At 35.1% G+C, this 16,065-nt stretch overlaps 1 protein-coding gene across 2 annotated transcripts in view; it reads right to left on the bottom strand.

Annotated features, from left to right (window-relative positions):
- Positions 1 to 16,065, bottom strand: part of COL21A1 (collagen type XXI alpha 1 chain) — a 199,336-nt gene that overhangs the window by 109,596 nt on the left and 73,675 nt on the right. Inside the window, exons 5-11 of one of the 2 annotated variants that reach the window (XM_053603382.1) lie at positions 14,771 to 14,939; positions 14,201 to 14,417; positions 11,499 to 11,672; positions 10,053 to 10,130; positions 8,270 to 8,278; positions 7,895 to 7,978; positions 1,084 to 1,146 (exon numbers count right to left, since the gene is read on the bottom strand). In XM_053603382.1, coding sequence (XP_053459357.1) covers positions 1,084 to 1,146; positions 7,895 to 7,978; positions 8,270 to 8,278; positions 10,053 to 10,130; positions 11,499 to 11,672; positions 14,201 to 14,417; positions 14,771 to 14,939 — 794 coding nt within the window. Of the gene's footprint in view, positions 1 to 1,083; positions 1,147 to 7,894; positions 8,137 to 8,269; positions 8,279 to 10,052; positions 10,131 to 11,498; positions 11,673 to 14,200; positions 14,418 to 14,770; positions 14,940 to 16,065 lie in introns of those variants that run through there. The other variant, XM_053603379.1, reaches the window with a different exon arrangement.

Raw genomic sequence — 16,065 nt, 5'->3', positions numbered from 1 at the left:
TTCTTGAACATTATTGATTCATGATACAACATTCCCATCCCTTCAGGGTAAGAGTTAATGTTTCATGATAAAGTCTTTAGGAAATGCTACCTTTCGTGGCAATTATTATTTAACATTTGAAAGCTACTTCTTAATGTTTATTTACTCTTATAAACTTGTTGACAGTGACTTACCTATAAAATTTGCCTTAAATGGCTTAAAGCTGATGTAATTTATGTTCCCTTTAAATGTCTCTAGACTTCTCTTGAACTTTGGAGGATTTTTTTTAAGTCAGACTGCAAGTATGTTCTAGTGCATATATTCTTTGGGAAAATAATATCAACTTTAAAAAATTTTTTACTTGATTACTTCCATAGTTAAGCAGGAAAATAAGAATAGGATTTCTAAACCTAGTCCTTTATGGTGCTACAAACTCACTGGAAAATCTTTAATTGTAGAAAAGACATATCGAATTTTGAAGTAATATAACTAAAAAGTTACTAGAAGGCTAATTCTATTGACCAAGCTGGCCTTAACATTACCCTTAGCCTGACTAACTTAAGCAGGCAGTCTTCCCGATTCCATGCCTCCCTGTTCTTAGAGCATGTACTTTAGAGAACCTGTAATTCTGTATTCTTTCCCCTTAAGATGTAGATCTTTTTAAAAGATTCTTACCAACTTTATACCCAGGAATGTCTAATGTCTTTCTTAAGGATCTGAGAGCCATTCCTTTGAAATATAATTATCAAGGAATATCGTGCCCTATCTTCCAGTATCTGTAGGCAGATAGGAACCTAACTTTGGTGGGCACCATTCAGCAAACACAGATAGCCTAACAGGGAAAAGCAATTGAAAACTGAGGACTAACTCAATGTGCTTCATCCCATTAATCAACCTTCCATTTTAAGTCTTCTAGTATTTTTCCACTGGTTCACCCAAAGCACTCAAAAACTCTCCCTCCCTTTGCTTCAGCAGAATTCAGTCTCTCTATTAAGGCAGTAGCCATGAATAAAGTCCTCTGTGCATGTTTAACTTTGACCAGTGCAGTCTTTACTTTGACACTATAATCCCAGTACTGGAGATGACCAAGCTTTCAGTACTCACAGGCTTACCATCTTGACCAGGTTGTCCAGGGTAGCCAGGGTTCCCAGGCAGTCCAGGGTCACCCTAGGGACAAAAAAAATTTTCTCAGTACAAAACAACCAACCACATTGGTACAATCAGGACCCAATGAGGTTCAAGGCCAATTCCATTACTTGAGGCTTCCATATGTTTTAAAAACAAAAGTCCCAAAATGGGGTTATAAAAACTATATCAAATTATAAAATATGAACTTAAAATAAGAACTTTTATTGTATCATTCAGTGATTGATTTCTGTGATCACATGAGGCATAACAAGTACTTTTCACTGATGTGAAATATCAATATTTTTGACATGATACATTTTTAGAATTTTGAACAAACTATGAAGTGTCATAGAAAATGTGTTTTCCATGATAGCAATATTTGACTCATATTTCCATGATAGCAATATTTGACTCAGACTTAATTCTGTCCCAAATGTTGTACCACAAATATCAATATCCTTTAATATAATAATTCAATTCATAATTATTTTAAAAATAATCCACAGACCATGTGATCTCACATGCAAGATTCAAGATTAAAGCTGTATACCAGTCACTTCTTTTAATCCTGTCAATATGTCACTTTGTCTTTATTTTCAACCTCAAATTTTAATATAATACTGAAATCCTAAAACTTTGATATTTTTGTGAGAGGAAGGCCCAGTCCAAGTAACTTTCTGTCAACCCCCATAATCCTTGAGTACATGGAGTATGTTAGAAATGAAAAAATGACCTTTGTCCTCATAAACCGAAGATCTTCAAAGAAGACTATTGTATACAATATTGTAACAGCCTGGGGCACATTCTATGGCCATTACTGAGGATTCACATGGTCACCATCCATGTAGAAAGGCAATGAAAGTAACACTTTGGGAGATAAGGGTATTTTATAATTTAATTCTAAGAAAAATTTTTAAATAATCATATTTATATATCCTGAGTTCATGAAATCCATGTGGGACACTTTGCTGAAAAATATGAAGTCTCCACCATCAGTCTCCACCTCCCACATAGAGGCAACAGATTTTCATTCAATAATTCTTCATTATTGTTATCAAGAAGTCATTCACAGAGAACCCCAGCGATGAAGGGTACTTTTACAGAGCCAAAGTTGCTGCTGTGAAATAGTACTTCAGATTCCTGGCCAGAGAGATTTGTTCCTGAAATATAACAGGGAAAATGGAAAGAACTAAGTGAACTCTATTAAGGAACCAATAAAGAAGGGATGGGCTATTCGTTTAGAAGCCATCCTGCAACGCTGAGCATTAGAAAAGGCTGAGAAGAGGGAAGTATCTTTTTTTTTTTCTTTTTAAGAGAGAAAGTAGAGCTATAAAAACAGAGAGGATGGGGGAAATAATTCTGCAGCATGTAATGTCTTACTAAAGAGATATAATTTGTAATTCTAATCCAAGGACTTGCCGTGCTGGCTGAGTGTTAGGGAGCGACTTTCAGAGTCTCTAGGGAGTGAGAAATTCCATCTTCTTATTTTGAGAAGATCCTCATTAATCTCCAATCTCCTGTCATTTTTCCTTATCCATGTTCAGATTGGATTTGCTGCCTTCCAAAAAATTCCATCTTTTTCTTCTCCTGGGGAGAAAAGAATTTCTTCCTTTTCCACTTAAGTGTCACCATGACAAAATTCCCTATCACCGTTCCTTTCTTGTTATTGAATTTTTTCCGTATCTTTTTCTATTGAACCACTATGGAAGTTCTTATATTACTAATCACCTATTCATATGAGTAACTAGTGTTTTCTCAAAGTTTTACATTAGTGAAGTCTCTATCAGTTGGACTGAGGCTCTATAAGAAGGTTTGTATTTTCTACTTTAGTTTTGCACAATGTTGGCTATCAAGTAGAGATTCAATAACTACTTTATGATTGATTATTTCAAATCACATCTCCTGGCAATGACTCGCTTACTAGCAAAATATTAATATCAGCTAAACCTATGATATCAAAAGGATCTGACAAGGTTTAACATCTACTATGATAGGCTAAAATCAAATTGTGGCACCAAAAGAAAAGGGACTAGTGTTTTTAGGCAACAAATGAAATTACAAACCATACTTAATAATAATAGAGCAGGACCTCTATAAGTTGACCACCTAAGGGACATGCTGATAAACATACGGAGGTGGTCAACATAAGGAACCAGGCCTACTGTACTGATGTGTACATGTGGTGCATGTCCAGTCTATAAAATTTAGGTCAACTTAAGGAGGTGGTCAATGTCAGGAGGTGATCAACTATGGAAGTTCTACTATGTTTTAAATTAATCAAAATTAAGTTCCCAAATTAAATCATCACCTACAAGATAAATCTAAAGCAACTTCATAAGGACTTCAAGACTGATTAGTAGCCCCAGAGGGAAAATTATCTTTATGTAGGTTCTATTATTACTGTTAGATTTTACTAGTTATTTTGACTATTACCCTCCTGAATTATGTGCAAAAAAAATTCCAGGTGGGTTTGATGTTGTTTCCATAAAATTGGAAGGATATATTTAGCTGATTGGCAACAAGTCCAATTATAATAAAAATTTAATTTTATTACTGTAATAAAAGCTGACACCCAATTTCTATTGCTTACTATATGCTAAGCACTGATCTAAAAGGCTTACATATATTGAATTACTTAATTCTCACAATAATCCTATGAAGCAGGTATTTTTATTCTCCCTTCTATATAGGAAAACTGAGGCCCAGGGAAGTTAGGTAACTTGGCCAAGGTCACCCAGCAGTAGTAGAGATGCTATTCAAGCCCGGCCTGTTCAGCTCTCAGGTCCAAGCTCCTAAAGGCTACAATTCCTGCCCACATTAATATGTATAAACTGATCAGAACCAGACCTGGGGACTGCTAAAAAATTTAACATGGAAAAAATTTTCCAAATACATTAAATTGGACATATGACTCATTACAACTGGGACTAAATTTCCAATACACTTCATTCTAATTTAATTGAAACATTTGCACAGTTTGCATTTTTAAGAATATGTATTTAGCAAAAAGCAAAATACATATGTATGTTTAATTGAATTTGTGCCATAGGATTTTTGAGTTGTTGCCAGGGGTGGGAATGTCATGGACTAAACTAAAACATCTCTGAATATGGCCTCTAAAGTAGTGTCAATATAAATAATAAAGTTAGAAACAGCTGTGCTTGCAAAAGTAAGCTAAGATTTTAAGTGGTTCATCCAAGAAAAATGTCTTTGGAACTCTTCGCTTAGTCCCCAATACCATGTTTTCAAGACCTCTTCTCAAAAACCTATGCCTTTATGCTACCCACAGAAGTATCTGACTTAAGACCTTTTTCACTCTTCAAAAATAACATCTTCCCTCCCTAGGAATCTAAATATTCCCTAAGATTAGAAAGAATCCACTTGTTGTGGGAAAATTAACATAAAAGTATAAATGCCCAGTGGAAATGCCAGTGGTCCCTGAATTTTTCCAAAGGTTTTTGTGTTTTACACAGAAGGTACTTTGAAGTCCAAATGAATCTTTAATTTGTAGAATTATTATAGTGACACAAAGGGCACCCACAGGGATATGGCTGTAGAGAAGGTAATATTTTCTTTTCTTTTCTTTTCTTTATTAAATCATAGCTGTGTACATTAATGTGATCATGGGGCACCATACACTAGTTTCATAGACCGTTTGACACATTTTCATCACACTGGTTAACATAGCCTGAGAAGGAAATATTTTCAGAGCCAAGAAGTTATGAAGAAATTGTTCCCAAAAGAAAAAAAAATACCTTCTTTCCATTTCTGAACTAATAGATCTAACACATAAAGTTAGATTAAAGGGCGAAGGGTTTGTCTCCACTATTGTCCCGATGGCTACCAAAGTGGGGGAAGATGCTGCCATTTGCAGGTATGGGTCTTTTGAAAGGGAGTTTGTTTGCAAATGGGAAATTGCCTGGATCTTTCAGAGAACAGAAACAACCTACATAGGCTAATTCGGGGGAGAAGTAAATCCTATTTTTCCAATGATTTCATAATTTATTCAACAAAAATTATTACTGTTAAGCAGTGTGCCAGACACTAGAATTCCAAAGGAGAACTTTATTTTAATTAACCTTCATTGTGAAAAAAGAAGGGCTTACATATTAAAAATGATTCCAATAGATTTACCAGTTTAGTCATTCCCTGTTTGGCATTAGGGATAAAAAAATGAATAAGTAATTCTTCAAGAGGTTCACAGTTTAATAACAGATAATATATTTTGATGCTTCACAAAGTATTACGATGACATGGTAAGTCTGAGTGTGGAGCAGCTAGTCGATTTGATCTGGTTTTACAATAGGATTGTCACGTTTTTCAGAACTTAGCTTTAAAGGGATGACTTTCTTTCTCTTACAATAATCACTTAGCCACTTTCCAGCACAATAATTTCTCATCTGTTTCAGTCTAATGACTCAACACCCAACTCCCCAAACTCTATTTCTGCTTAATAGAAAGGCTAGGTCTGTTCTTTACATGTGACTCTATTCAGAAATGGGGGAGCTAAAGTGAAATTGTCTGATCTGTTTTAGGTCAGGTTCTGTTGAACTAATTAAAATCCTATCAACTTTTGAAGCCAGAACAGAAAGGCATCTCTGAATGTTACTATGGATTCTATTTTTCGCGTAAAGGTCCCTGATCTGGGTAAGGAACCACCTCCAGAGTAAAGAGCCCTAAAAGGATGGAAGAGTGTGTGTGTGTTCCTGTCCTCCTGCCAGATTCTCCGAAGAAAATGGAAAGCAGATCAAGAAGCCACACCAACTTGAAGACTGGTGGAAAACTGCAATTTCACTTAGAGGAGTAGGTGGCAATGGGGTTAGATTATGACTAAGAAAAGAGAAAGAAAATGAGGAACACACGAATCTTGAAAAGGTTGGAATTAAAGTCTCCACCAGATAAGACAATGGGTGTGTTAAAAATTTAGTGTAGAAACTATGTGAATAAAGATAAGTGTCACTACAAGACAAATATGGGAAGAATCAGGAAACATCAGCGGTTTGCTCAGGTGCCTATTCCAAAGTGGGCAGCCCTCTCAAGACTCTGGAGGTGGCCTGAACCTCCCGGACAGTCAGGAAAACACTCTGGGCTTTAAGATGTCAGAACATGGTCTCTCATGTTCACACTATAGCTCCTGCAGACGAAATCATTTTGATGTATAATATTCCAAGTCAAACAAACTATATAATTTCTTTATCTTATTTCAAATTAATATGAGGGTGTAAATGTTTAGGTTAAATTATTTTCAATTAAGGTAAAGTAAATTGCAGTTGAGCCCTTCATGCAGGGGGCAAGCTGAACACCCTCACAATGTGCACATTAAGTGATATCCCACCAATTACCCTCCCACCTTTCACCTCCCCTCTTTTTCTTCTCTCCCCTCCCCCATGCAAAACTATACTTGTGTTTTTTCATTCGTGCGGGCATATAATTGTTTATATATTGGTTTCATATTAGTATCCGTACACTGGTTATTTTTTAAAAGAACCTACTGGTAGGGCACACTGAGCTATCTTATGGGGTTATATATTCTCATAGGAGAATGTTACGAGGCATTCTCTTTTATTTCAAGGCATTTTATATAATACGTGGTTACGTAAACTAAAGAACCCTTGAATTAACTTTCCTAAATGCAATCTAAAAGTAGCTTATAAGAATAAATTCATTATTGTGAACTGTAGCGAAATTCCAAGTCAAACAGAGATTCCCTTTGAAGGAGATACTAAATGTACACTTCTTACACTACATTTCTTAATTTTAACAGCTAAGGATAAAAATGATCATCAAAACATGCACAAAAGAGGAGAAGAATGAAATTATTTCAGCTCAGCAGCCCAAAAGTAAAACTTTTTCAGTTACAGTAATTGAACCATTGATTAAAAAATTAGGTCTAAATGAACACTGCGATTCATATTGAGCAAAAATCATTAAGGTCACTTCAACTAAGAGATGATTACTATGCATAAACACTTTTTTCTGGCTAGGAAATCATGCTTTCTTTCATATTACACTTCTTTTTTCATGTAAGTGATATCTTTAAATAATGATAAATAAGATTTATCTATAGTGGGAAAACCACTTCTCAGTATTTTGGGCTGTGCCTAAGTGATGCCACAATAAGTATCAACATAATTAAAAATATTAAATAGCATGTTCAGATCATATTGTTATGTAAAAAGTAACGTATTACAAAATAGTAAGCACACCATGGCTGTAGTCATACAAAAATACATATGTGCACATACGTATACAAATAAATCTGTAAATGCAACAGGAACATATGTATGTATGGAAAAGACTCAAAGAATATTCTTTCCTTAATTATTAGATAATTAAGTGAAATAAAATGCCTCTGCTTTTAGAATTAGATATCAAACTCACAATATTAAAACCAATTTCAGACTCCTGCTTCATTTTTCCATCTGAAAATCATTTTGACCAATTAAGAGTATAGACATTGAAGAATTTAGACCATCTCTTAATAAACCCCCTTCTGCATTCCTTACCAGGCGGTAAGGAAATATCACCTTCGGGATCCAGCAGCAGCATCAGGGAAAACAAATAAACAATCCTCCCTCATCTTACTGTGTGCTTCAGTTTCACGTGCAAAACTAGTTCAGCTTAGAATATGCTTTTTTAAAAAGATCACTAAAACTTAGGTTGTAAACTGTTATGAGAGATTAGGTTGACATTTCCTAATAGGGTCGAGAGTGATTAGGAATTTTATGAGTTTACTCAGCCCTTCTTTGTGTGTTTTAACAAAAATAGCAAGGTCCATATTACTCACTTTGGGTCCTTGTTGTCCTGGTTTTCCTGGAGGACAAATACAGGGAGCTGGAGTGGAACCTACATCGCTGGGCCCATTGAGGCACTACAAAGACAGAAGTGGGAATGAACAGCCAGCACGCGGTGATATTTCCAGCCGCGTGTATGCATCTGTATGTTTGCGTAAAATGGTAAAGATATCTTAGTCATTCTCCGATTTTATTTAGCCCAATACAATAAGAAATTCCACATTATAAAACTCTGTAGATACGAAATACATTTAAATTATATAAAAATGGGTTCTATTTGTCCAGTATACTTACAGTTGATAGAAAGGAGCTAAACAGTCCCACAATGCAACTATTACCTTAAAGAGAAGAATAGCATCCAAGCCTACCTCTCCATTCTGAAAGAAAAACAATAAATGTGTTTCAAAATGTGTTTTTAATTAAATTTCTAAATTATCATCCTTATTTATAGATAGTTCATTGTCCAGATTAGAGATGTATGAAGTCTCAAAACCAGCAAGAGCCAAAATGTTTTCTTTCATCTACCCTAAGATACTATTGCATTTAATTGTAGGATAAAAAAAGAAATTAATAAAAGTGAAGAGGGCAAGAAGAAAATTAAAACATCATAGCTGCTTGATATAATAGCCATGCAAAATCAAAAATACCTCAAGGTGAGATTTATGTGCTCTTAAACTTCTTGGAAATCATTTAAGAACCAGAAAAAAGAAAAGTCAAAACACATGGGAGAAAGTCACAACCTGCTTCATTGAATTTTTATGCACTTTACTTTAGGAAAGTTTCTCACCAAACAGGTTCTTAGTGAATAACATACAATTTTAAATAGGTCAATAAATTAAAAATTCCAAACAATAAAAGATTAGATCAAAACCCAAGAAGGTGGCAATGGAAGTGTCAAAAGGAAATAAGTCATATGAAGTCACAGCTAAAAGGAAGAAAGGACATATAAAAATAGTAAAAAATGGAGATAAGAATTCAAACTCTGTAATCTAAATCTGTGCTTGTATTGTATGGGAGGGGAACAGTAAGGGCCACGTGTCTGGGCAGCGATATCAATAAATAAAGTATGTACCATGGACTCTCAAATGCAATGACTTATTACTTCTTTTAGGAGAGATTTTTATCACAAGTTACAAGTACCTGCAATAAAACTATAGTGTTTAAACAATTATCTAGAAAACCCAGAATAAATAATTTCTAGAAGGTTCTACATGTGATTTTATGTGCTTCTCTATATCCTCAAATTTTCAGAACATGCATGTTCATAAGTTAGATAGGAAAAAGGAAAAAAGATGGGGTGGTGCCTGAGTGTGGCTCAAAGGAATAAGGTGCCGGCCCCATATGCCAGAGGTGATGGGTTCAAATCCAGCACTGGCCAAAAACTGTAAGAAAAATAAAATAAAATAAATAAAAATAAAAGGAAAAAAGATGATGACAGCATGCATGATGATAAAAATGAAAATAACCACGAATACTCAAATATCACTGGGAAGCCACACGTCAAAAATTTGTACAGCATTCTACCATCGTTCCATTAGCAACAATACACTATTTATTGCCCAGGGGAAAAGGTATTGATCTCACTCTCTCTCTTACTCTCTCACATACAAACACATATATGATACTTTTCCTCCTAAAGCATTAATAAAAATAGCTAAATAAAACATTGCTTATATCCTAAAACTGTAAAAAATAATGTACTTAGGTAAAAAACAACAGAAAGAAAACTATTCATCATGGTTTGAAGAAAAACACTGGTGAAAAATAAAACTAATTATTTCTTTCTCCTCAAAACTATGCTGTCTGGGTTGTTCTGTCCACACATTTAATTAAAGGTAATAATGTATTTCACACACTGCTGTCCAGACGGAGCCTTCTGGAGCAGGTCCAGTCCTCCTCACCTGAGCACTGGCCTGGGTAAACACCGTTTCCTCCTGGTCTCTCATCCACTCTTGTATGGTGACACATTATCATTTGATTTCAGTATGAATCTCAAAATATGTTTGTCCCATGTAACCTTACTTCCATTGACAACAAAAAATTTACCTCTACATATTAAATTAAGTAAGACTAAGATATCCCTCCACTTTGCATTTATTACCTTCAAAGTATTAATGCAACACTTGGGGGAAAATAAGCCATCCTACTTACAAACCCAGGAATCTCACACGCTGTCTCTCGGTTGTTTTGTTCTGGGTCACAATAGATTCGCAACTTCTGGACATCGAACTAGGAAGATAAACCCAGCAGAGTTAAAGCTGAGGCAGGAGCTAAGTGCTTTGTAAGAGCAACTCAGATACCCAGAAGCAGCTACTCTAGTTAGTAACTGTGTGAGGTTTGCAGTCACGGCATTTAGCCTAAAGCATTAAAAACACAAAATTTGAATACCTGACATAGACTGTAAAAATGTAATGCAATATAACTCCTGGCAAAAAATGACCTAACAGCAGTGTCCAACCTGTGCCCCACAGGCTGCATGATGATTTTGTGAGAATTTTTTTTTTTTTTTTTTGCTTATCTATGGTGTCAGATACAACAGAAAGTATGCATGGACCTATTTTTTTAGGTTTTCGGCTTTCATTTGTGCATTTAGTGTGTGGCCCAAGACTTGCAGTGTGCGGCAGAAAAGAAAAAAGGTTGGACACCCCCAATAGCATCAGGATCAAAGCTCAAATTTCCTCTGTAACCCAGTATTTTTTAGCACCTCTGTATTAGAAGTGGGTCTAAAAAGCATTTTCTAGGATACTTGAAAGTTTCCCCAGGTTTTCTGTGTTTATCCTAAATCTCTACAACACTCCTGATTGCATGTGGTGGACCCAAGAACCCATCTTTGGCTCCTTTAGTTTCAGAGATGTACTTGCTGGCCTTGAGTCTGGTCTGATAAGCAGGCCCAGCACCTGTTACTGCTTAAATATTTACTTCATCTGATGTGTAGTATTAATACACAGTGACCACATGTGTAAACACACATTTGAATATGACATCTTCCGTTTCTAGGAACAGAGCGGGGGAGACATGCCATTTAAAAAGAAGGATTATTCTAAAAATGGCTTTTACATATGCACTTCTCTAGCCAAACATAGATACTCCAGTTTAAAGAGATATCAAAAAAGTTGAAATAAAACAAAACAAAACCTTTTTCGGTCTGATTTGCACATATTACAATCACTTTATTTTTAACTAACAGTTTTGTTTATGGAAAACCCTGCCATGTATTAATCTAATTTTATCCTCACAGCTGCAAAGAAATTTTTACAGCCTCCATTTACAGTGGAAACTATATTCTCGTTTCCAAATTCATTATTTAAACTATGTATCTCCTGGGAAACATAAAATTAATGTTTCCTGGAAATGTAGAATCCTACTTTGAATCTAGGGGAACATTTTTCTAAGTATGCTTATAAAATAGAAGAGTTCAATTTTCCATTTTCATACATATAAACGTATAATTTCACTAATGAACTGACCACACTTTTGTTAAATATCCTAAGGGAATTCATGATTAAGTTAAACACAGTTAAATACGGTAAATGCCATTGCATAGACAGCAAAAGTGTCATTTGATACAATGCAAAAACCGAATCATCCTTTATCTACCTGCACAGTTTCTTCCTTCCCAGAATATTTTCCGATTTGGGTTTGCCCACTGATGAAGATCCCTAACACTGGGTGTAAGGGCTTGTTTTCAATTTGTTGATCATCGATGAACAGAGTGACTTCTTCCTCTGTTACTAAAAGACGAATCTGGTGCCAGCCTTCATCAAATACAGTCTGTTGGAAGAAAGTATAGAAGATCCATAAATAAAATCCCTAACAATCTTTTCTTTTGTTGATCCCTTTCTGAGTTATTTTTATGTATCTCGAAGTGGTTGGGCCACAGGACTTACTAAACCAACTCCTTCATAGTCACAAATGAGTCACTGATCTTGGAATCCAACCGGTTCTCTTATTCCTCTTCTGTTTCCTTCATTGCAACTGTGGACCCCATAACAAGTCCATCTTCCTTGATATTCTCACTCAACTTCCATGATTCAAACCATCTTGCTCATCTTTACTCTTCCTCTCCAGTTGCTCACTTACACCCTCTCTTTGAGGGCTCCTCTCCTTCAACCTGACCTCTCCTTCACAGGTTTGCCCTTCACAATTTTCATTCTCATGCATTCCTGTAGGCCAATTATAACTTTTACGCAACAACTTCCAAATCCACTTCAACAGCCCAGACCTCTCTCCTACATGTGCACCCTATAATTCTAATACTGGTTTAGAATAATTTTGTTAGGATGTCTCAAAATTTAGCTTAACAGAGGACAAAACAAAATAAACTTTCTTTCCATGAATCAAAATAACTAGTCACACACAAAGTTCTACCAAATATGTCTCCTCGGCATGATTCAAATCCACTTCTCCATTTCCATTTTCACTACCATAATTTAGATTAATTTATCTTGCTTCCATTTCAATAATTTTCAGATATATCCCTGTCTCTTTCCTGTTCCTCTCCAAAGCATCCTTCATACTGCCACGAGAATTCATCTCTCTTCACTAGAGTTTTGTAAGTAGAGTTGCTCCCTCTTATTAATCTCTGTATCCTCAGGACTTGGCATAATTCCAGAGTAAAGTTGAAACTATTGTCACGAAGAAAAGAAGGGAAAAGAGAAGAGAGGATTGCTTTGTCCATGATACACCCATGATCAAGACCTTTTAATGGAATCCTGGCATTCACTGAACAAACACACCACATCAGATGGCCTCCCAGGCCCCTCACAGATAGTACTTACACCTTGCCAGCCTTTTCTTCCCTGCATCTTATACTCCAAACATAGGCGTAACACTTTATATTCTCTAAATAAAGACCCTGCATTTTACTACACTTCACACGTGACTGCCAATTATTGAACAATTGACTTAATGTTCCTTTATATCTCTCTCCACCAAAATCCTATATATATATCCTTCAAGGTCCAGTGCAAAAATAGCTCATTTATGACAATTTTCCAATATTTTCCAATATTTTAAATCTTCCAATATTGGAAGAGTTTAAACATCTTCCAATGTTCAAGAAACATTGAAAGAACCATTTTCCTTTTCACATTCCACTAATGCTTTGTATTTTATTTGGTAAGAGTCGTCTTGAATATCTTTTTATAAATAAGCCCCTTAAAGATTAGAAACATGCCTTACTCACTGGCTAGCCTAGCATACTGGCTTTCATGAAGACAGCATACAATAAACATTTTTTAATTTAATATACTTACTGAGTGAAGAAATTGCATAAATGTATAACTTTTATATATAACCATGTACATCCCAAATTATACACCTTTAGACTACCATGATTACAATAATTAACACAACTTAATCATTTTTATTATTGCATTTGTATTCTGAAAACATGACTTAGAAAATAAAAATTTTTAAAGTTTATTTCAACTTTAAAATACGTATTTAAACCCATACTCCCTTTTAGGAAATAAAATGTCCTCCGAACTAGGGTAGATCCTGTACCCAGTATCTACACGTTATGTATGTATATATGTATGTATTTCAGACAGGGTCTCACTCTGTCGCTGGGGCTATAGTGCTGTGGCATCATCATAAAATCTCAAGCTCACTACAATCTCAAATTCCTGGGCTCAAGCAATCTCTTATTTCAGCCTACTGAGTGGCTGAGACTACAGATGTGTGTCACCATCCCCTACCAATTTCTCTATTTTGGTAGAAATGGAGTCTTCCTACATTGCTCAATCTGGTCTTGACTTTTGGCCTCAAGCAATCCTTCTGTCTCAGCATCATAAAGTGCTAGGATTATAGGTGTGAACCACCATGCTCAGACTCTATCAGATATATAATATTCAAGCAGACATGTCTTTATCTCAATATCCTGCAGGACATGCAGTATAAAAGAGACCACCATGGACTTCAAAAACAACCAGACCAAAATTTAATTCCTGATATCATCACTTACTAGCTGTGCTCCTTTGAGGGAGAACTTAATACCCTTGAATATTAGTTTATTTGTCTATAAATGGAAGCAGTAGCATCTTCATTAGATGGCTACCATAATTAAATGTGCCTGACACCTAATAGTAGGTATTCAAAAGATGTTAGTTCCCCTCTGCCCCGTCCCTGATTAAGAAACAATTTTCCTTCCTCTGTTGTTTTTCTTCAATAGAGCAACATTAAAATGTGAAGTCAAAATCTTTCTAGTTACATTAAAATTATAGCTCTCTCCAACACACACAAACTCAATGATACTTCCCATAAATACTATAATTATGGTATATCCCAGGCATCCTTACCTTAACTTGAGGATCAGAAAAGGTGACCACTTGTGATCCATTAATTATGCTGGTTGTTGTAAATAACAAAGTTTTGTCCACACCATTTAAGGTAACTGCTATTTGTGGCCTTCCATCAATGGTTAATATTCTCCATAAATCCCACATTTTCTTGACCTTAAATCTCTGAGTAGAGACAAATACATATGATGGAGGAAGACCTTCTGGGAAAACATTGCTGAAAAAAGAAGAACATGTGTAAGTGTAAAGCATTCTTAAGATATCTATAGACATATACAAAATGTTGTGTTATAGGGAGGGGAGGGTGGGGAGGATGGGCAGAGGGAGGTGATTGGTGGGATTACACCTATGGTGCATCTTACAAGGCTACATGTGAAACTTAGTAAATGTAGAATATAATTGTCTTAATACAATAACTAAGAAAATGCCAGGAAGGCTATGTTAACCAGTGTGATGAAAATGTGTCAAACTGTTTCTAAACCAGTGTATGGTGCCCCATGATTGCATTAATGTACACAGCTATGATTTAATATTAATTTTTTAAAAAATGTTGTGTCAACATACGTTTACCTTGTGGATTCTGATAAATCAACTTTCGATGTTACTTCATATCCTTTTATCTTTGTTGGTGAAAGCTGGATTCTTTTCTTTACCTTTTTCTTTACACCTAAACCTAAAAGAATATCAAATCCCTTCTCATCGCGAGCTGCCACTGGAATTCGTGTTGGACAGACAGATTCTACAAGGCAAAAATAAGTAAAGTTGTTTAATCATGAACTACTCCAAAAAGAAGAGAAAAATCAAGGAAGAAAATTACTAGGGCATATAAAAATTATGAAAACTCTGTATGTATACAAATATATTTTCTGAGAAAATGTGAAAGTATTTTAGGCATTTGAAAGCAGAGTCTCAACTGTCTTTTTCTCCCCAAAAGGGGATAAAAGTAAAGGAAAAATGTAAGGGGAACATGTGTTAATTGAATGTCTTTAAGTTAGCAAATACTGAAGTTTCCAACATGAAGCAACCTAATACCTACAGAGGAAGAAAACACTGGAACAATGTTCATATTTCTCACCGAGGATTTGTTATTAATTAGACATGTTAACTTGGACAATACTCTTAATTTTCTTATATCTTGAAGATGAATTAAAAGATTCCTTTCTTGTATTTCCAGCATGTGAGGGGTAAAAGGCACTTGCTACTCTTTGTGTTCTTTCCAGATCAAGCAACTTATAATTTTGCAGTGCAAACATCATTGAGTCTATCACCTTGGTTAAAATGTAACCTGCATATTACCTACTCATGAAAATTCTTCAGATGGGACTAACATCTCATCCATGATTAATTTATATATACTAATTATATTTATAAATATTTCCTTAAAAAGATCATTAATGTTATATACTCAGTTATGTAAGTCAGTGATTTTTCAACTTGTGTGCCTAACCCTAACCCTAACTCTAACCCTAACATGGCACTGTTGTGCCATGAAAATGTGAAAAGACCATTAATTATTTTTGAAAGAAGTTCAGAGCACTGTAAGCATATTCTTTTTTTACTACTCTTTTTTTAAAATCAACCTAATTTAAGTGTGCCATAAGATAAAAAAGGTTGAAAAACACTGATGTAAGTAATAAATATATGATATACTTCCAGATGAAGAAGACAATAACTGAACTGAAAGATTCAGTAGAGGAGTTCAACAGCAGACTTGATCGAGCAGAAGAAAAAGAATCATCAAACTCAAGAATAGGTCAGCTGAAATTTAGAGGAACAAAAATGAAGAAAAAAATAAAAAGAGTGCAGAAAGCCTAAAAGATGTATGGTACATCAGCAAGCATTTGGGGAGTTTCAGAGAAGAGAGT

Source organism: Nycticebus coucang, chromosome 9, assembly GCF_027406575.1.
Source record: "Nycticebus coucang isolate mNycCou1 chromosome 9, mNycCou1.pri, whole genome shotgun sequence".
Taxonomy (NCBI): domain Eukaryota; kingdom Metazoa; phylum Chordata; class Mammalia; order Primates; family Lorisidae; genus Nycticebus; species Nycticebus coucang.
Note: the sequence above shows the minus strand (reverse complement) of the source record. Positions and strands in the feature narration are given on the sequence as shown.